Here is an 18977-nt window from a genome sequence, read left to right on the forward strand (position 1 = left end):
GAGCTCTGGGGAGCTGAGACTTCTGGAATGGGTGATCAAAGACAATGGTGGCCTGCCCACCTGCCAGGTCCCTGCTGGAGGCCTCAGGACTGCAGCTCCTGTAAGGTCCCCCTCCACCATCCAGTGGCCCAGTTGGGGGCCTTGTCCAACCTTATCCCTCCCAACCCCAGACACATAGTAGGCTCTAGAAGGATGATAACCAGCGGGGAGAGGGCTGGGCCATTTCATCGCCTCCCCCCACCCCAGCCACACCCAGGAGCAGCGGGGAGGAAGTCGGGAAAATCCTGCAGGGACTTGGCAAAGTGCCCTGGTGTGGTGGAGGGGAGGGGGCTGGGCGGGGGATCCCAGCTGTAGCCTGCACAGGCCAATCTGAAAGAAGCTGCCACCCCTCTCCATCTCCATGGAGAAGGAATGATCCGATTTCTGGTCAGGGAGGTGGTTTTAGGGGCCAGAGTGGGGATGGGCCCTGAGTTCCCTGAGCCCTCCCCAGGAACATACTGTGGGAAAAAAGCAAAAAAAAAAAAAAAAAAAAAACCAACATACCTATCCCAGGGAGCTCCAAGATCCAACTGAGGGAGGGGCTGGGCAAGCCCCCTCTCCTGTGACTAGAAGGATCAGTTCTCATAGGAGCAGGATGGGGCACCTGTCCCTGCACCCCTCCACATTTGAGGCTCAGAACAGTCCCCGCCCACTTTTCTGCCCCTGTCCCCCACACCTAGTCACTGCAGCTCCCCCAGGGTCCCTGGGGTTGGGGGACTAGATGTGCATCCCAATCTCTCCTAATAACCCCCTCTTGCCCTGGTAAAGGCCTCTGGGAAGGGGTGACAGCACTAATCAAAGGCCGAATCCCCACTTTCAACCCAAGCTGAAGGCGTCACCGCCCCTCGTCCCCATTCCTTTTCTTTAACTGATGGGGAGAGGTGCGGTAGCCATACAGTTTCCCTGGGGGGCGGCGCACTTGTTTCCAATAAGGTAGTGGGCCTGGGGTGGGGGTGGGGTCAGACATCTCCGGGTCTCCAGGGCCTGGGCTCCGCGAGGTGGGACTGCAGCAGTACCGCAAGAACTTTCCCTCTGGCACTCGAGAGTTTTCCGGGACCCGGCGCCCCACCCGGGGGCTCTGCGGTCGCCAAGGGAGCGGGAGCGGGTGCTGCGGAGCGCCTGGTGCCCGTTCCCACGGCCTGGGGCGGGGGTCTCAGTGGGGCGGCCAGCATCTCCAAGGGGGGGAGCTTCGGGCAAGGGGTCCGGGATGGAGGGGTAAGAGACCCCCACCCAGGCTTCCAGGAGGGTTGGGGTGGGGGGCTCAGGGTCCCGGCGGGGGCCCACCTTGCACGAGTACGTGTGCTGCACCGGGTCCACGTTGAGAATCTCCTCCACAGTGCCGGTGAGCACCACGTTCGCCTCCTCCTCCCGCCGCTCCAGCGCGCGTTCCGGGCACGTCCCGTCGGCGCTGGGCAGAGCGCGCGCAGCCACCACCAGGAGCAGCAGGAGCAGCTGCAGCGGGGCCGGGCCGGACCGCCGCAGGCTGGCCATGGCGCGGGCCGAGGACGGCGGAAGGCGGCCAGAGCAAGCGCGCGGGCCTGGCCGCGCCGGGAACGGGACTAGACAGGACGGGACGCAGCTCCCGGGAGGCGGTGGGAGCGCGGGCGGCGCGGGGGCGGGACCCGGGGCAGCCCCGCCCCCTCCCCGTCTCCCCACCTCCCCCCAATCCAGCTACCCAGCCCGCGCCGGTCCCCGGCCCGCCCGGCGCCCTGCGACCCGCGCCGGCCGCGAACAAAGCGCCGGGACGGCGGCGCCGGGCGGAGGCCCGGCTGGTGGGAGGGAGGGGGCCGGACTGGGTCGGGCCAAGGTGGGTGGTGGGACTCGCAGGGCGGAGGGCGGACCGAGCGGGCGGGTGGGCGGACCCGGGGGGTGGGGGGTGCTCTCTTCTGCGGCGCGCCCCCACTGACTCCCCTCCCCCTCCCGCGCGGACGTCTCTCCCCCACCCCGCGCCCCCGCCCAGGAAATGCGGCTGCAATCGGGTTAATGCATAATCTGGAGGCGACGTGACGGGACTTCCAAGGGGCTCCAGGCTGTGCCGTGGCCAGAGCCGCGGGAAGGGGCTGCCGGGTGCTGGGACCCCGCCGTCCCTCGGGCCCTGCGGGACTGCGCCCCTCCCCTGGCGGGAGGAACCCGCTGGGGCACGACAGCCTCTTGGAAAACCGGGGCCGCAAACTCGCCGGGGCGCGGGACCCCCAGCCAGTTCGGGCGAGTAGGCGGCCCCCGCAGGCCGCGCCCCCGGCGGGCTAGGACCAATGTGGGCTGGGGGCCGTGGTGATTGGCCAGGACGGAGCGCAGACCCGCCCACCTCCCGTTCCCGGGCGAGCTGGGGCCTCGCTGCAGAGCGGAGGGCTCCCTCTACAGGCCAGCGGTGACAACGTGGGGCCGGCGGCGCACGGACAGCCACGCCCCCTCTTCAGCCCCGAGAGGAGCGCCTCTCCAGCCTGCCGGCCTGGATAACCCGGGTAAACCGAGATCCAGGGGGTACAAATGAGAGCCTAGCTTAGCTGGAGATGGAGGGAAGGGAGAGGCTACCGCTTCTGTCCCGCCAGGGCCGGGTCGCCGGCACACCTCCTCAACTCCGAGCCAGCCACAGATCGCTGAAGCAATGGAGGGTAAGTGGCAGAAGAGCCCCCCTCTGGAGGAGGACCCTACCTCCCCAGGCCCTGGTGGGAGGGTGCCACCAAGGGTGTATGCTCACACTGGCTAATTTGTCTTATGACAAAGAAGGGAGGGTAGGGACCCAGGAAATGAAACTGGAATCAGGGGAGCACCCCACCCCCACACACACACAGCTGCCTGTCTACACATATTGGTCACAGATAAGCCAGACCTAGAAGTCCCTTGGCCTAGATACAGACCCCCACAGACCAGAAAGGGGCTTCTGGGCCTCCAGCCAAATTACCCTTGCAGTCTGAAAGCTGAAGTCTGAGTGTCCTCAGAGAAGTATGTTCTGAGCGTCCACCCCCCCCACACACACACACACACACTCCCCATCTTGCCTGTGTCCAAGGCTGACTCCATCTGGCTCCTGTAGAGCTCTTGGGGAATTGGTATAGAAAGAACCATTCTATGTGGAAGCAGGTGTGTTTCCACCTATGTGGAAATAGGTGCCCCCCACCTAGGACAAGCTCTTCCGTATGAACTAGAGGAACCCCTCATCCCGGGAGGCCCCTCTCCTGCTGGCCATGGCCTCTCCATTAAGTAAAGCCCTGAAGGAAGGTGTATCTGCTGGAGAATAGTCTCCGTTTAGCAGTTTGTGGGACAGTGATGTGTGTGTTCAAGGCCCTGCCCGTACCCCTCCCTAAACCAATGCAGACTGGACAGGGCAGGCTGATGGATCCTGGAGGGCCATGAGGCCCCAGGGCCCTGGCTGGTTTGGAGGAGCCTGCTTCACAGCCCACCGAGGCAGGCTCTGGGGCCTCACCCTCTCACCATTTCCAGGGGTGCTGGTCCCAGCAGGAACCTGACCACACCTCCCCCCACCCCACCATACTGTCTGCTGACCCAGGTGTAGGGAATGGGAACCAGTTGTGCAAAGGCTGATTCTGGCTCAATCTGGAGATAGAGGTGGGCTCCAGCAGATGTGTCTCTTTTCTTTCTCTAGAAGTTAACTTCCCGAAGGTGTGGGGACATCTTCAATTTGTCCAAGGTGTGGATGGGAGTAGATCTCTATTTTGATCTCACTAGTCTTGTCCCTTAACTTGGCAACCCCAGCCTACTGACCACCCAGCGTCCCTGGGTCTCCTTATCCCACTTCCTCCTCTGTCCCTCCCTGTCCACATCAGCAGGGATGCAGAAGTGAGGGATGCTGGGGGAAGGACCAAGCAGAAGGAGCCATTTAATTTTGTCAACTTTTATTACCCATACTTGGTCAAGGACTTGGGTGGGTGGCTCTCAGCACTGCCCTCCTGGTCCTGCCCAATTCCCACCACCACCCCGCAGGCGTAAATTCATGAACACAGTGCACTGGGGTGTGAGACCATACTCCCCCAGCTGGTGCTTGTCCTCCATGGGCTTCCCTTCAAAACTCAGCCAGAACAGGTCAGCCTGCACGTGCTCCTGCTGGCACACTTGCTGCTTGAGCTCAGCCACAGTCTGTGTCAGCCAGACCTCGTAGGCGATACTGCGACCCTTATTGTTTCTCACCAGGATGCTCAGGGGGTCATTACAGTTCTTCACCACCAGCAGGACTGTGCTGCCAGGACACAGGCCCTGCCTGATGAGGGAGATCCCATCCTGCAGCACTGTGCCAGCCGGGTGGGTAGCTAGGCGCTGTTGGAACGCAGGCACGCCAGTTTTCAGGGCTATCTGCTGCTTCAGCTCTGATGCCAGCATAGAGTCCCTCAGGGGCACCAGGAACTCCTCACCTCCCAGCATCTTCACAGTCAGGTTCCCAGCCTGTGGGCATCACACAGACTCATAAACCTCACCATCAGTCCTGGAGCCTCTACATGCAGATCATTGGCCACAGGGAAAGCTGTGCTCTCCTCCCCACCCACCAGGAAAGGAACCCCAGGCACTAGAGGGAAGCAGGGAGCATTTCCAGAAGAAAGGCCCATCCCCCAGGACCATCACCTCACCTCCTCAGCCCACTAAGATGCCTTCCTGTGCCAATGCCAAGGGATCTCAGAATTCAACACTGGCAAAACACATTTTCCCAGACCCAGACCTCAATCTCAGAAGCGGCCCTGCCCCTCCCCTCATGCTTAGGGACCTGGGGGAGCTCTGAGCACCTCCACTTGCCTGGCTCCACCCTTGGAAGACCCTAGCAGTAAGATAGGAAAAGAGCCTGGTACAGAGCCCACCTGCCCCCCGCCTGTCAAACACCCCTTACCATGGCTGTAGGCTCCAGCATCAAGTCCTCCAGGGGCACAGATGGATTGGCTGCCTCTCAGCTTGCAGCTACTCTCCTGTTCAGCCCTTTTATGAACCTGAGCTGTTCACGTCAGAGGGCAGTGTTGGGGAGAGAGCCTGACCATTGGCTGAATTTAGCTTCGGTTTCAGTTTCCTTTTCCCAGGGAATGCTCCTGTGAGTAGCAGAAACAAAACAGTAATAAAGACCTGGGATTACCCACCTGCCCAGAGACTCAGGACAATGCTCTCACCCTGTGTTCATTCAGAAACCCCCGTAAGTGTCTAGCACTTCAGGTTCTTTACAAGCTACACGGAAGTCATAACAGAAACTAATGACTGGAAACATTCACTTTCCATTTACCAATTTGCAAAATTAGTAAGTTTGGAAAACATTGCTGCAATTAATTCAGAAATAACAAACAAGTGACAATCCAAACTACCCAGAGATTATCACCATTGGTTTAGGATGGTATTTCTTCAGATTGTTTTTTGTTTGTTTGTTTTAATGAAAGAAATATATCTCTTATTTTCTATAAAAATGAATTCATGAACACTATCCAGAAAGTGAAAAGGCTTTTCTCAAAATGGAAGAAAATATTTGCAAATCATAAGTCAGATAAGGATCTGGTGTCCATAACATATAAAGAACTCTTAGAACTGAACTATAAAAAATATAAACAATTCAATAAAAAATTGGGCAAATGGGGGCACCTGGGTGGCAGAGTTGGTTAAGTGGCCAACTCTGTTTTGGCTCAGGTCATGATCTCAGGGTTGTGAGATTGAGCCCCATGTCAGGCTTTGCACTCAGCCTGGAGTCTGCTCAGGTTTCTCTCTGCCTTTCCCCTGCTCTCTCTTTCTCTCAAATAAACAGATAAATAAATCTTTTTTTTTTTAATTGGGCGAGTGTTTGAATAGATCTTTCTCTGTAGAAAATACATAAATACACATGAAAAGATGCTCAACATCATTAGTCCTTAGGGAAATGTCATTAGAGAAACTTAGATCAAAATCACAATGAGATACTATGTCACACTTATTATTATAGCATGACTATAATAATATATTAGTATAATATAAAATAATAATTCAAAAAAAACAATAACAAGTGTTGATGAGGATGTAAAGAAATTGGAACCTTCATACATTGCTGATGGTAATGTAAAAATGGTGCAGCTACTGTGGAAAACAGTGTAGTCACTCCTCAAAAAGTTAAACAGGATTTTCACATGACCCAGCAACTCCATTCCTGGGTATATGTTGAAAAGAATTGAACACAGGTGTTCAGAGAAGTACTTGTACCCAAATGTTCATAGCAGCACTATTTACAACAGAAAAAAGATAGAAATTGTGGAAACAACCAAGTCCATCAACAGATGGATGCATAAACAAAATATGATACACTCTTATGATGGAATATTATTGAGCCATAAAAAGGGATGAAGTACTAATACCTGCTACCACATGAATGAATCCTGAAAACATTATGTTAAGTGAAATAAGCCAGACACAAAAGGCCACATATATCATATGATTCTATTTATATGAGATATCCACAATAGGCAAACCCATAGAGTCCAGTATTGATTGCCAGGGAATGATTGCTTTATGAATATGAGGCCTCCTTTGAGGGTGATACAATGTCTTATAACTAGATAGAGGTAATGGTTGCACAATGTTGTAAATATACTGACTCTGAGTTATGTACTTTAAAATGGTTAAATTTTTGTTATATGAATTTTACCTCAATAAAAACAAAGCCAAAGAAATTAACTCATCCTACTCTTACCATTTTGTAACCTGCTTCATTCAAAACAGTATATCATAAACATTTTTCCATATTAACAGATATTTCTATGCAAGTTTTTTTTTTAAACATTTTCTTTTTTTTTTTTTTTTCATTTATTTATGATAGTCACAGAGAGAGAGAGAGAGAGAGAGAGGCAGAGACACAGGCAGAGGGAGAAGCAGGCTCCATGCACCGGGAGCCTGACGTGGGATTCGATCCCCGGTCTCCAGGATTGCGCCCTGGGCCAAAGGCAGGCGCTAAACCGGTGCGCCACCCAGGGATCCCGCAAGTTTTTTTTTTTAATGGCTGGATATATTCCCCATGGCATAATGAATCCATTATAGTATAGAGTGGAATTTAGTTAACCAATCCCATATCATTGACTGTATCGGTTGTTCCCAAATTTTTGCTAAAATAAATAACACATAACAGACATATGTTAGCTAAAAATAAAGAAATAAAATTTAAATAAATAAGAAAGTAAATAAATAATTTTGAAATAAAGAAGCAAAGGACTGGAAAAATAAATTTCTGAATATGAATCTTGGCCATTTAACTTCCCCACCCCCAAAAAGATTTCATAGGGCTCCAAAATTATGAACACACAAAGAACAAACAGAGGGGCTTAAATGTCTTTCTTTTTATTATTATTTTTTTAAGATTATTTATTCATGAGAGACACAGAGGCAGAGACACAGGCAGAGGGAGAAGCAGGCTCCACACAGGGAGCCCGACGTAGGACTCGATCCTGGGTCTCCAGGATCACACCATGGGCCGAAGGCAGACGCTAAACTGCTGAGCCACCCAGGGATCCCATCTTTTTATTATTTTAAATGTATATCTTGACTCGTTCCTTGCATAAATAATATTGCTTTTATGAAAAGGAAACCAAAAAAAAAAAAAAAGGAAACCATAAATGTTTGTTTATTTATTTATTTATTTATTTATTTATTTTCATAAATGGTTATTGAAACAAAGAATACAGGGCAGCCTGAGTGGCTCAGAGGTTTAGCGCCACCTTCAGCCCAGGGCGTGATCCTGGAGACCTGGGATTGAGTCTCATGTTGGGCTCTCTGCGTGGAGCCTGCTTCTCCCTCTGCCTGTGTCTCTGCCTCTCTCTCTCTCTCTCTCTCTGTGTTTCTCATGAATAAATAAATAAAATCTTTTTTAAAAACGTAAGAAACAAAAAATACAGAATATGAAAATTTGCCCCTCCATATGACCATTATTAAACATGGTATTTGATGTCTTCTGATTTCTTAATACTGACATATAGTACTAGAATCTTCATTTTCTTTTAGTTACTTCATCCATGCCACCAGTTGTCTTTCTACTCTTGATAGGAAAAAGTAAATGCAAAGGCATTTACCGACAGAATCTGTCTCCATTTCCTGGGGCTGTCGTAACAAATTATCACAAATGAGGAACTTGCAACCTTAGCAAGAGGTTGAAATGCAGGGGGACTAAATGACCAATATTGTCAGCTGGTTAAAAATAATCTAATTTTATGTGGCTTACAGAAGACAGGAATCAGGGGATCCCTGGGTGGCGCAGCGGTTTGGCGCTTGCCTTTGGCCCAGGGCGCGATCCTGGAGACCCGGGATCGAATCCCACATCGGGCTCCCGGTGCATGGAGCCTGCTTCTCCCTCTGCCTGTGTCTCTGCCTCTCTCTCTCTCCCTGTGTGACTATCATAAATAAATAAAAAAAATTAAAAAAAAAAGAAGACAGGAATCATTTGAAATATAAAGATACGAGAAATTGGAAAGTAGAAGGATGGAAAGAAACATACCATATGGCTATTAACTAAAATGAAACAGATGTGACCATATCAACAACTTTAGCTTTCTGCTGTAGGCTCAAGTGGCTGGTGTCAGGATGGGCAAGTTCATGAAACCCGGGAAGGTGGTGCTGGTCCTGGCCAGCCGGATGCTACTCCGGACGCAAAGCAGTCATCGTGAAGAACATTGATGATGGCACCTCAGACTGTCCCTACAGCCATGCTCTGGTGGCCGGAATTGACCGCTATCCCCGAAAAGGGACAGCTGCCATGGGCAAGAAGAAAATCGCCAAGAGGTCAAAGATCAAGTCTTTTGTGAAAGTTTATAACTACAATCACCTCATGCACACAAGGTACTCTGTGGATATCCCCTTGGACAAAACTTGTCATCAACAAGAATGTCTTCAGAGACCCTGCTCTTAAACGCAAGGCCCGAAGAGAGGCCAAGGTCAAGTTCGAGAAGAAGTACAAGACCGGCAAGAACAAAGGTTCTTCCAGAAGCTGCTGTTTTAGATTTCTTTTGTTTCAGTCATTAAAAAAAGAAAAAAGAAAAAAACACAATTTTATTAACACATCAACAAAGAAATTTTATAAGCAAAGTGCTACAGAGACACAAAACGTCGTGTAACAATAAAAGGTTGAGTTCACTGGTAAAATAAAATAATTTTAAACTTGTATGCACCTGATAATATGGTCACAAAATACATAAATTCTAGTCACAAATATTAGCATTCCATTTATAAAATTATAACAGCCACTTATAAAGGGACCTTTGGTTAATATTTTATCTCATTTACCAACTAACTTAAACTTCCTTAAACCTTTAAAACAGCATCTAGAACATTTAATATACTTGATTTGACTTTTAAAAAAAGATTTTATTTATTTATTCATGAGAGACACAGAGAGAGAGAATCAGAGACACTGGCAGAGGGAGAAGTGGGCTCCCTACAGGGAGCCTGATGTGGGACTGGATCCCGGACCCCAGGATCACGCCCTGAGCCGAAGACAGATGCTTAACCGCTGAGCCACCCAGGCGTCCCTACTTGAGTTGAATTGATCCTTTGACTATTGAATAACCACAAAAAAAAAAAAAAAGGACATTCTTTCCAAGAATGTCCACAGTCCTTACCACTTAAACTTCGCAGAGGTACTAGAGGTACTGAGGCCTTTGGTCCCAGCTCAAAGGTCACCCCGGGGCACTATGGAACGATGGGTGTGGGCTGCCCCAGGAGGCCTCCTGATGGACAGATGTTGGAGGCCACAGGCACACCATGACTTCTGAGAAAGTAGCACAGAGGAGCACCTGAGGGGCTCAGTTGTTTGAACATCTGCGTTTGGCTCAGGTCATGATCCTGGGGTCTTGTGATCAAGCCCCTCATTGGGCTCCCAGCTCAGTGGAGAGCCTTCTCCCTCTCCCTCTGCTGCTTCCCCTGCTTTTCTTTCTTTCTCTGTCAAATAAATAAATGAAATCAGAAAGAGAGAGAGAGAGAGAGAGAGAGAAAGAAAGAAAGAAAGAAAGAAAGAAAGAAAGAAAGAAAGAGAAAGGAAAGAAAAGAAAAAGAAAAAAAAGAAAAAGAAAAAGAAAAAAGAAAAAGAAAAAGAAAAAGAAAAAGAAAAAGAAGATCCCTGGATGGCGCAGCGGTTTAGCACCTGCCTTTGGCCCAGGGCGCGATCCTGGAGACCCGGGATCGAATCCCACGTTGGGCTCCCGGTGCATGGAGCCTGCTTCTCCCTCTGCCTGCTTCTCCCTCTGCCTGTGTCTCTGCCTCTCTCGCTCTCTCTGTGACTATCATAAATAAATTTAAAAATTAAAAAAAAAAAAAGAAGAGAAAGGAAGAAATAACTTCTTGTTAGTATGGCTGACCAGGAAAAATATCATCAGAGAGCCTGGGGGGTGTGGGGGTGGCAGCAAATTTCTTAAGGAAGGTTTATTGTTGAAATCTAATTAGCTGTAAATATGTGCCAGCTGGGCTCATTAAGTTGGCAGCCCCTTCCTTTCCGTGTTTTCTGAGGGAGAAGTGTTGCTCTGTTCCTCCCACCCAGCACTAGGAAGGTTGAGCACCCCCAACCTGGGCCACAGTCTCACTGTCCTGGACCCCAGAGCTTCTCAGGCCAGACCCTCACTACCTGCCTGGTGGGCACATCCCTCTCCTAGCCACAGTCCTTTGTGATGGATGTCTAGGGAATGCAGGACTCAGTGCAGGACAAATAGGCTGCTGTCCCCACACTGACTGGCAGGCTTAGAGGGCCATTCAAACAGCCCCCTGTCTGGTTATCCCCAAAACAGACTCTGGGCTGTAGGGCTTGGCCCTCAAGGAAGTCAGGAGGTAGTCTTCACATGAGAAAGATTCTTTTTGCTGCAGGGATGGCTTATAGGGAAGGAAAGGAGAAGGCAGACCTAAGATGGGAGGGTTGTTCTCTTTTTTTAAAGATTTTTTTTCTTTTTTAAGTAACCTCTGCACCCAATGTGGGGCTCCAACTCATGACCCTGAGATCAAGAGTCACACACTTCTCTGACACAGCCAGTCAGATGTCCCCTGGAGGTCTATTCTAACCTGGGGGAGGCAGCAAGTTGGAGCTGTGGTATGGGAGGAGCAAGGTAGGGGGCACTCAACTTGGTTCAAACCCACAGGACCTGGTGACAGCAAGGAAGGAGCACAGCTGGATTCTGGCCCATGTGGCCCCTGTGCTAAGGCTGCCAGTGGCTGAAGGGCCAGGCACATCCCATAATCCTGTGTGGTTACCTGTCTGTTGGACAGGTCTTCTGAGTTCAGGCCCACACGAGAACAGCCTGGAGTCTGCAGTGTGGAGACCCAGGGCCAGTTGTGCTGGAGGACTCCCAAATGTCCCTTGCCACTAAATGGCACTTTCATCTTTTCATCCCAGATGCAGCAGGGAAGTTACAGGCACCTGACACACCCAAGGCTAAAGCTGAAAGACACAAAACAGAGAAAATCTAATGGGATGCATCTGCAGACCCCACCTGCTCTGCCCACCCTTTGAGGGGAGAGGAAGAGGTGGGGAGGGGAAGAGAAGGAAGGATCAGTTCCTTATCCTCCCTTTCTGCAGGACTTACCCCTGGACACAAAGCCCTGACACTTCATGAAGTCCAGAGCCCCTAGCTTGAGCCACACCTGACAATCTCTCACCACACCAGGTTGGGATCTGGGCCTTGGGGCCAAAGTGGGGAGGAGGAGACTCACGTAGGAAGGTTGGGGGAGAGGCTTCTACTGCCAGATGGAGAGGAAGAGCCTACCAGTCCCCAGTGTTAAGAATATTATCCCAAACTTGGAAATTGGGCACAAGGAGCCTTCCCATCCTTGAAGGTCTCCCTGGAGGTACCTTTGCTGATATTCTTGAAGTTACAGGTTAATGTGGTGTAGACATCTATCCTACCAGACGTAGAGGACTTCTATCCTGGAGAAACATGATCTTGCTGCCTCATATGGCATCTGACCTGTACTCCCTCAAAGCCTCTTGGAACCTGCTGGTTTTCCCATTGGTGAGCTAAACAAAACACTCGACATGTGCTCACTCTGGATTTTTTTGGAAGTCATGTTTTTTTGCCTTGAAAATCATATTTTGATATGAGATATTGGAATATATGCCTCCATTGCTCAGATCTTGGTAGGATGCTGTCACCATTGATTTTGGGAAAAGATGGTATCATTATCTGGATATTGGAGAGGTGCCATCTTTGTTATTCATTCATTTGGCTAACATGTCTTTACAGAGTACACACTTTGTGCCAGGTACTACTCCTGGACAAAATGGAGTTCACATTCTAGTGTAGTGGACAGACATTGGTATAAGTAGGTACAGAAGTCATGTGTTGCAGGGTGCCCAGCTGGCTCAATTGGTATAGCGTGCAACTCTCAATCTCAGGGTTGTAAGTTTGAGCCCCATGTTGGGTATAAAGATTACTTAAAAATAAAGTCTAAACCAAAAAAAAAAAAAAAAAGAAAGAAAGGCATATGTTGCCAGGGATAAGTACAAAGAAGAAAAGAGCAGGAAAGGGGGATGTAAGTCCTAAAGAATCCCAGGCAGAGGCCAGGGTGCTGCAAAACCCTGGGGCAGGAGTGTGTCTACACATGCGGGAGGCAGTAAGGCTGGTGAGTGGATGCGGAGAAGCAGGGCATGGAGATGGCCACTGGAGACACTATGCATTCCCCCAGGAGGGGCTGACCTGATTTTGCTCAGGCCTAACAGGATCATCAGGACAGTTGCATGAAGTAGAAGACCTCAGGTCAGGAAGGGAGCTGGAGATCAATTAGGAGCTTCTCTGAAAATCCAGAGAAAATGTGGTGTTGGTGTGGAGTCAGTGGCAGGAGAGGTATTGGATATATCAGGGAGCTAGAGCTGTAGTAGGGCCTGATAGGCCAGGGTGGAGAGTGGACTCCTAGTGTCAAGGGTGGCAGCAGAATGCTGGTCTGAGGAGTCCAAGAAAGATGTAGGGGAGGCAAGGGGCTTCAGTCAGGCCCAGACACCAGGCAGAGACTGCCCCATTTGTCTAAACAGAAAAGTTAGTATAACAACTTGTTCACCAGGTGTCAGAGGGGGGAAAGTCATAGGAGAACATGGGGACACTACAGTGGGGCAGGAGGTTGGGCAGCAGAGAAGAGGCTAGGGCTATAGAGGGTAGAGGTGGGACAAAAGTGGTCCAGAGGGAGGTTGGCCAACCCTACTCATGCCTCTGTGGTCAGGACCTCCTGGTGGTGGGAGGGAGGGGAAGACTCCAGGGTGGGTGTGAAACTGAGATCCACAGTCAAAACCCAATACTATAGGACTCAGGAACTTGGTTATAGACATATTGCACCTGAAATGTCTGTTAGATTTAAAATCCGGTGAGGGATATGGCCTGCGGTTCATGGATAAGTCCAGACTGGGGTTACCATTTGGGATGTCATTAGCAGGAGACTGTGTGAGGCATGCAAGGGAGTGGGTACAGAGAGGGTAAGGAGTCATGCAGAAATCAGAAAGGCAGAAGGAGTGGCAGTGAGGCGGAGGGCAATCAGGGGTTGATATGGCTAAGAAGCCAGAGAGGGATGTGTAGCCACCCTAGTCACTACTGGATCAGCCGCAGGGACATCCTGGTGACCTTGCCGAGCTTGGTCTCCACAGTCTTGGGGCAGACTGAGAGAGTTTGAGAAAGCAGAGGAGAGGAACTGGATTCACACGGTAGATGGTTGTCCCAGGAGCTTCGCCATAGAGAAGCAGCAGTAGGTGGAGAGTGAAGTGGGGACCTGATAAGTTGGTGTTGTGTTGTGCTTTTCTAACATAAGCGGCATAATGGGAACAGACTCACAGGGAGAGGAACTGAGGATGCAGAGAGAGGGGAGGGTGCCAGCTACCTGCCTAGTGCAGAGCACAGGGGCTCAACCAGGGGACATTATGTTCTGCAGGCCTCTACATCCTTGGCTTCATGTCAGGTGAGACCAGGATAGGGGAGAGGCACTGTGGGCCCAAGGAGGACCACCAGTGTGCTAAGAGCACATTGGGGAGTGGCCAGGGGATGTGAGGTGCCTGGGCAGCATCAGGGCCACCTGAGGCTCATGGTCCAGAATGCAAGGCAAGGATGATCAGTGGTTTGGAGCATCTCTGGCCACATGCAGCTGCAGGATGTCAGAAGGTTCATGTGACTGACAGAGAAACATGGCCACGGCATGTTATTCTTGAATCTGGCTGGTCTTGTTTCAGCTGATGCAATGTCTCAGAAGTTTCACTGTGTGAGTTCTGGAGCTCAGGCCTCAAGAGACCCCGAGTGTCCACTTCACCCTTCTGAAATGTTAACCAAGCCAAATGAGGAAGCTGGTCCAGCTTGGGCAGGATGGGGCCACGTGGCAGAGAGCCAGAAGTCCGGAGACCGCAACTCTAGTGTCCATATGTGGTGCCACTTCCCTCCTGGCAGGCCAGCGGACAACTGACAGCAGGTGCATGAGGAAGGCCCCAAGGAAGCCACAGCACCACCCAGATCCTACAACTGTGCAAAGGAACAGGCAGAGGACTATGAAGCCACAAAGATAGCTGGGATTTAACCCAGGCGGTGGTTTGGCCTAAAGAATATGATGAAGCAACAGGAGGGAGCAAGGGTTAGGGAGCAGGCCCCATGGCTGGCCAGATAAGGTTCTCTTGATACAGAGGGGAAAGGATGTCAGAGGATGAGGAAGCACCAGCTTGGGTCTTATCCAGGGACTGCCAATCTTAGCAGGGCTGAAGGAGAGTGGGAGACACGAACTGTGAGGCTGTGAAGTCAGCAGGGAATGTGATGCTTGAGGTTAGCCCGGGGAAGGGTTGCATTCACGAGAAGGACCCTGGCCAGGGAAGTGAGGGGCCAAGTGGGGAGGTAAAAGGACTGCTGAAGGGGAGGACGTCCAGAAGGTTGGAGAATCATCTTTGTGGATTTTGAAATTACCAAGAACCGTGGCAGGAGTGCTTGGGGAAAGTGACAGAGGATCGGGAATAAAACACATAGGGGGGACACCTGGGTGCCTCAGCGGTTGAACGCCTGCCCTTGGTGCAGGGCGTGATCCTGGAGTCCCAGGATCGAGTCCTGCATCAGGTTCCCTGAGCGGAGACTGCTTCTCCCTCTGCCTGTGTCTCTGCCTCTCTGTGTCTCCATGAATAAATAAACAGAATCTTAAAAAAACAAAACAAAACGAAACAAAACACAAAGGGATTGAGAGAAGCCCCAGGGGCAGAGACAACTTCAGCAAGGTGAGATGTGACGATACAAGGTTGACAGCTGGGGCTTTTGTGGTAGAGAAGAGAGTGGTCTGGAAGTTACACAGAGGAAGGGCAAGGAAGCTCACCTCTCTCCAGGTGTAGTGGTCCAAGAAGAGGGAGCAGCACCCCTAGGAGCCATCCCACACAGACAGGGGTTGGGAGAAATTTCACCACTTCCCAAGGTGGAGAGATATGACTTCCCGGATCTGGAAAGGTGTCAACACTCAGATTTTGGAGAAAGATATTAATAACGCCCAGACCATGGGGAAGATGCTATCACTCACCATGTGTTGGGCGGGGGGTGCCCTGCCCACTCTTCAGGTAGCTGAGGGAAAGTGTGTCAGTTCCATGGCCTGTAAGGGTGGAAGATGCCCCTTTGGCCAAGAAGATGAGGACCATCCTGGAAACTGAAACCTCATCATCAGCAAGCTGTGCTCCTGGCCTCTGCCTGGGTCCTGGGTATTTGTTTCCCTCGTTGATATCTTGCATCCTGGATCCATCAGCCCTGACCTTTGTCACTTGCTGGATTCTGGCAAACAGTGACTCAGCCCCCAGCTCCCACTTTGCAGCAGAGAACCAACAACAGTCCTAGCTTAGTCACTTGACAGCTCTGGCCCCAGTTGCCTGAGTCGATGGGCTGCTGCCTCTTGGCAGGAGAGGAGGTAGCAGACTCTAAGGAGGGTACATGGGAAGACAGGAGCAGATGGTGGCCTATGGTATCTCCTATGTTCTGGAATCCATGTGCCAAAGGAATGTGAGGGGCAGGGTGTAAATGCAGGTGCCATCTTCCTGTCAGAGGTTGGGAGGCAGGATGCACACAAACAGCATTTTACAGGCTCTCAAGTGACACTGGCTGAATGTTGTCATAGGGAATGCTGTTATGGTGGCCGATGTGAGACCTCCTCCCCCATAAGGCTAGAGCCCCCTGTCTGGCCTAGAAGATATCTCCATCTTTCCTCACAAACTCCCCCACTGACTTTCCTGCTTTGCTCCCCACCCTCTGGCCATCAGTGGGCCCTGCGGACGTCCCCTGAACCATCAGCCATCTGGGGTGTGGCCCACTCAGGCCTGGGTCCAGGAAAACAGACAGCTGGCCTTTGATGGCTTCCAAGAAGCATTCATCAGACAGAAAGCCAGGGTTCAAAGGCCCTGTAAATGCAGGAGAAAATAAGGAATAAGGACAGGGAAGGAGGAGTGGGTGGAAAAAGCCACTGTCCTGGGTTTAGGCCTTGGTTCATCCCAGGTAGTCCAGTTACTACTGCTCTGAAACAACTGACCCTGAAATGTCATAGTAAACAACTGTCCTACTCTGGGAACCAAGAATTGGAACAGAGCACACAGGGGCAGCTGATCAGATGTGAAATAGGTGGCATGGCAACTTCAGGTTAGGATCATTTGGAGGTATTTCGCTCATGTGTTTGGCAGCTGAGACTGACCACTGGGCTGCTGGCTGTGACACCTACACAAGGCCTTTCCATGGGACCTCTCCTTGTGGCCTGTCCATGAGGCCAGCTGGTGCTTCCTTACAGAGGCAGTCTGTGGGACAAGGGCCTAGAGGGTCATGACCAGACAGATAATGGGGATGTAGGTGATGAGGACATTGGGAAAGCATACCATGCTCTGGCCTAGAGAGGGCTCCTTGCTGGGAAGGCCAAGATACAGGCCCCTGGACACCCTGGGTGGAGGGCTTCTTTCCTTCTCTGGCAGGCCTCTGAGGATGAGCCGAGGAGGTGCTCAGAGTGTGGAGAGCATTGGGAGGCATATCTTCCCTCTGTTCCCACCTGCTTCTCTGGGGCAGTTGCAGGGCAGCTGACACGTCCCCCGTTCTCACTGCATGCTGGGTACCTTTAAAGTAGGCTCTCGTTTATCTTACCAATAATCCTAGGATAAATAGAAAGGTGACCCATTTTACAGGTGAGGAAGCAGGTACAGGAAGGTAAATCAGCCCATCTAACAACTAGTGAGGGAAAGAATGGGCAAGAACGTCGCTGCCAGGCCTCTCCTTCCAGTCTGGCCGCCTGCCAGAACCCACCTGGCCCAGCGGCTGCGCCCCGACCACTCCCAAGAGGAGGAGGAGGCGCCGGTGGCCACTGGGGGCGCTCGCGGGCTCCCGGCCTCTGCAATCCCTGCGACCTCCTAGACTGCAGGACTGGTTCCAGCTTGCGCCCCGCCGAAAAGCGCTCCCAGGGCTTTTTGGGCTCCGGTGGCAGCTCTTCAGATTCCTGCCTGACCCCAACGGCTTTCCAACGCCCCCTCCACTCCCGTACGCTCCTCTGGGCGGGAAAGGGGAACCGGTAGCCTCATCTAGGTGCCTGTGCAGAAGCGATCGCAGGCAGGTAGCGGAGCGGGGCAGGGCGAGGGCATCGGTGGAGGGCAGGTGGAGGGCAGTCCTCCACAAGGACTTTGCTTGACCCTAGACTACAGTCACCCTCGGAAAGGAAAAGTGGCTTCTGGATGGGGGCCCAGAGTGGGACCCGGAAATGGGTGTTGGGGCAAGGTCCAGCCGTGGACACTCACTATGGAGACCCACAGCAGTCGAGCTGACCTGACCTGACCCTTCCAGGCTCGCCATCGGCTCACTCCATTGCTCAGAAAAGCTCCCCCCGCCCCAGGCTCTCCCACAGCCCTCCCGGGGCCCAAAGCCTCCAGGTCCCCGTGCCTCTGCCTGTCCCTTCCCCTCCTCCCTCAGCCCCTGGGGTCCCTTCCCCATCCTGGGGGCGCCATGCCCTCCCCCTGAGGCTCTGCAGAGCTGCCGTCTCCCTAGAGGATTCCATCTCAGAGGAGACTTCCCCACCACCCAGTCAAAAGAAGGGTTTCCTCTCTCCCAGCAGCCGATCCATTTCTTTCCATCGCTTACAACGGAATGATTATTTCGCTCGGCAATTCCTCCAGCACCAGATTAGAAGCCCCAGCACCTGGCCAGCCCCACTGTGGGACTCCAGAAACGTCTATGGGAAACCACACTGCTGCCAGGCGACAGTGGACTGTGGACTGTTAGTATGCAAAGACTATGGCCCTGCAACCTAATTCAAAATGAAAACAATATCGAACAGGAAAATAACATAGTCCTGTTTCTCTCACTGTGCCACTTTGAAAGAAACAGATATTAAGAGTTGCTCCTCGGGGTCCCTGGGTGGCGCAGCGGTTTGGCGCCTGCCTTTGGCCCAGGGCGCGATCCTGGAGACCCGGGATCGAATCCCACATTGGGCTCCCGGTGCATGGAGCCTGCTTCTCCCTCAGCCTGTGTCTCTGCCTCTCTTTCTCTCTGTGACTATCATAAATAAATAAAAATTGAAAAAAAATATTAAAAAAAAAAGAGTTGCTCCTCATTTTTTTGTGAGCCCTCCTTCGCTGGTGCTTAGCCTACTGTTGAGTAATCTAAAAGAGTGTGACATTACCAGCCCGGTGACATTACCTCATCTGGCTTGTGTGATCACTGACCTTCAGCCTGAGATATCGCCTCATTATCTGGTGGCCAGTGACATCTTCCAGCCTGATTGGTGACATCACTCCAACCTGTCCAGCAATATCACCCTCAACGGTTCTATGCCATAACGCACTTGTCCTGCGACTCCCTGGCTGCCTCAAGACTGTAGCCAGCCGGTCTCTCTCCTGCCCCGGGTCCGGTGTGCCACGTTCACCATGTCACACGCCTGGGGTAGGTGTGCAGGCAGTGGGGGTCCCGTGAGGCTGTTCAGAGCCCCTCGGCCCCGGACGGGAACCCGGGATGGCGAGGGAGAACGGAAGAGGCGCGTGGGCCGAGGCTCGCCTACTCCTCCGGGGCCTGGCCCAC

General features: G+C 51.8%; 2 protein-coding genes and 1 pseudogene across 7 annotated transcripts in view; 1 reads left to right on the top strand and 2 right to left on the bottom strand.

Annotated features, from left to right (window-relative positions):
• Positions 1–1604, bottom strand: part of AGRN (agrin) — a 33907-nt gene extending 32303 nt beyond the window's left edge. For 2 of the 6 annotated variants that reach the window (XM_072820205.1, XM_072820207.1), the window contains exon 1: positions 1324–1584. In XM_072820205.1, coding sequence (XP_072676306.1) covers positions 1324–1530 — 207 coding nt within the window. In that variant the 5' untranslated portion in view covers positions 1531–1584. Of the gene's footprint in view, positions 1–1323 lie in introns of all 6 variants that reach the window. The other 4 variants (XM_072820209.1, XM_072820206.1, XM_072820208.1 and 1 more) reach the window with 3 other exon arrangements.
• Positions 1605–3876: 2272 nt separating this feature from the next.
• Positions 3877–18924, bottom strand: ISG15 (ISG15 ubiquitin like modifier). Its single transcript, XM_072820215.1, has 4 exons — positions 18626–18924; positions 15271–15390; positions 4874–5066; positions 3877–4437 (listed from the first exon to the last, which is right to left on the bottom strand). Exons 3-4 carry the CDS (start codon positions 4892–4894, stop codon positions 3934–3936), a joined length of 525 nt encoding a protein of 174 aa, XP_072676316.1. The 5' UTR covers positions 4895–5066; positions 15271–15390; positions 18626–18924; the 3' UTR covers positions 3877–3933.
• Positions 8557–8971, top strand: LOC140630298 (large ribosomal subunit protein eL27 pseudogene; annotated as a pseudogene).
• Positions 18925–18977: the final 53 nt, after the last annotated feature.

The sequence above is a fragment of the Canis lupus genome, chromosome 3, assembly GCF_048164855.1.
Source record: "Canis lupus baileyi chromosome 3, mCanLup2.hap1, whole genome shotgun sequence".
In the NCBI taxonomy this organism is placed as follows: Eukaryota; Metazoa; Chordata; class Mammalia; order Carnivora; family Canidae; genus Canis; species Canis lupus.

Bases quoted from the DNA above. Each gene is read 5' to 3' on its own strand.
- ISG15 (XM_072820215.1), bottom strand. From the start codon at position 4,894: ATGCTGGAGCCTACAGCCATG. The intron at 4,438-4,873 runs GTAAGGGGTGTT...TGATGCCCACAG, and splicing joins TGCTGGAGCCTACAGCCATG to GCTGGGAACCTGACTGTGAA.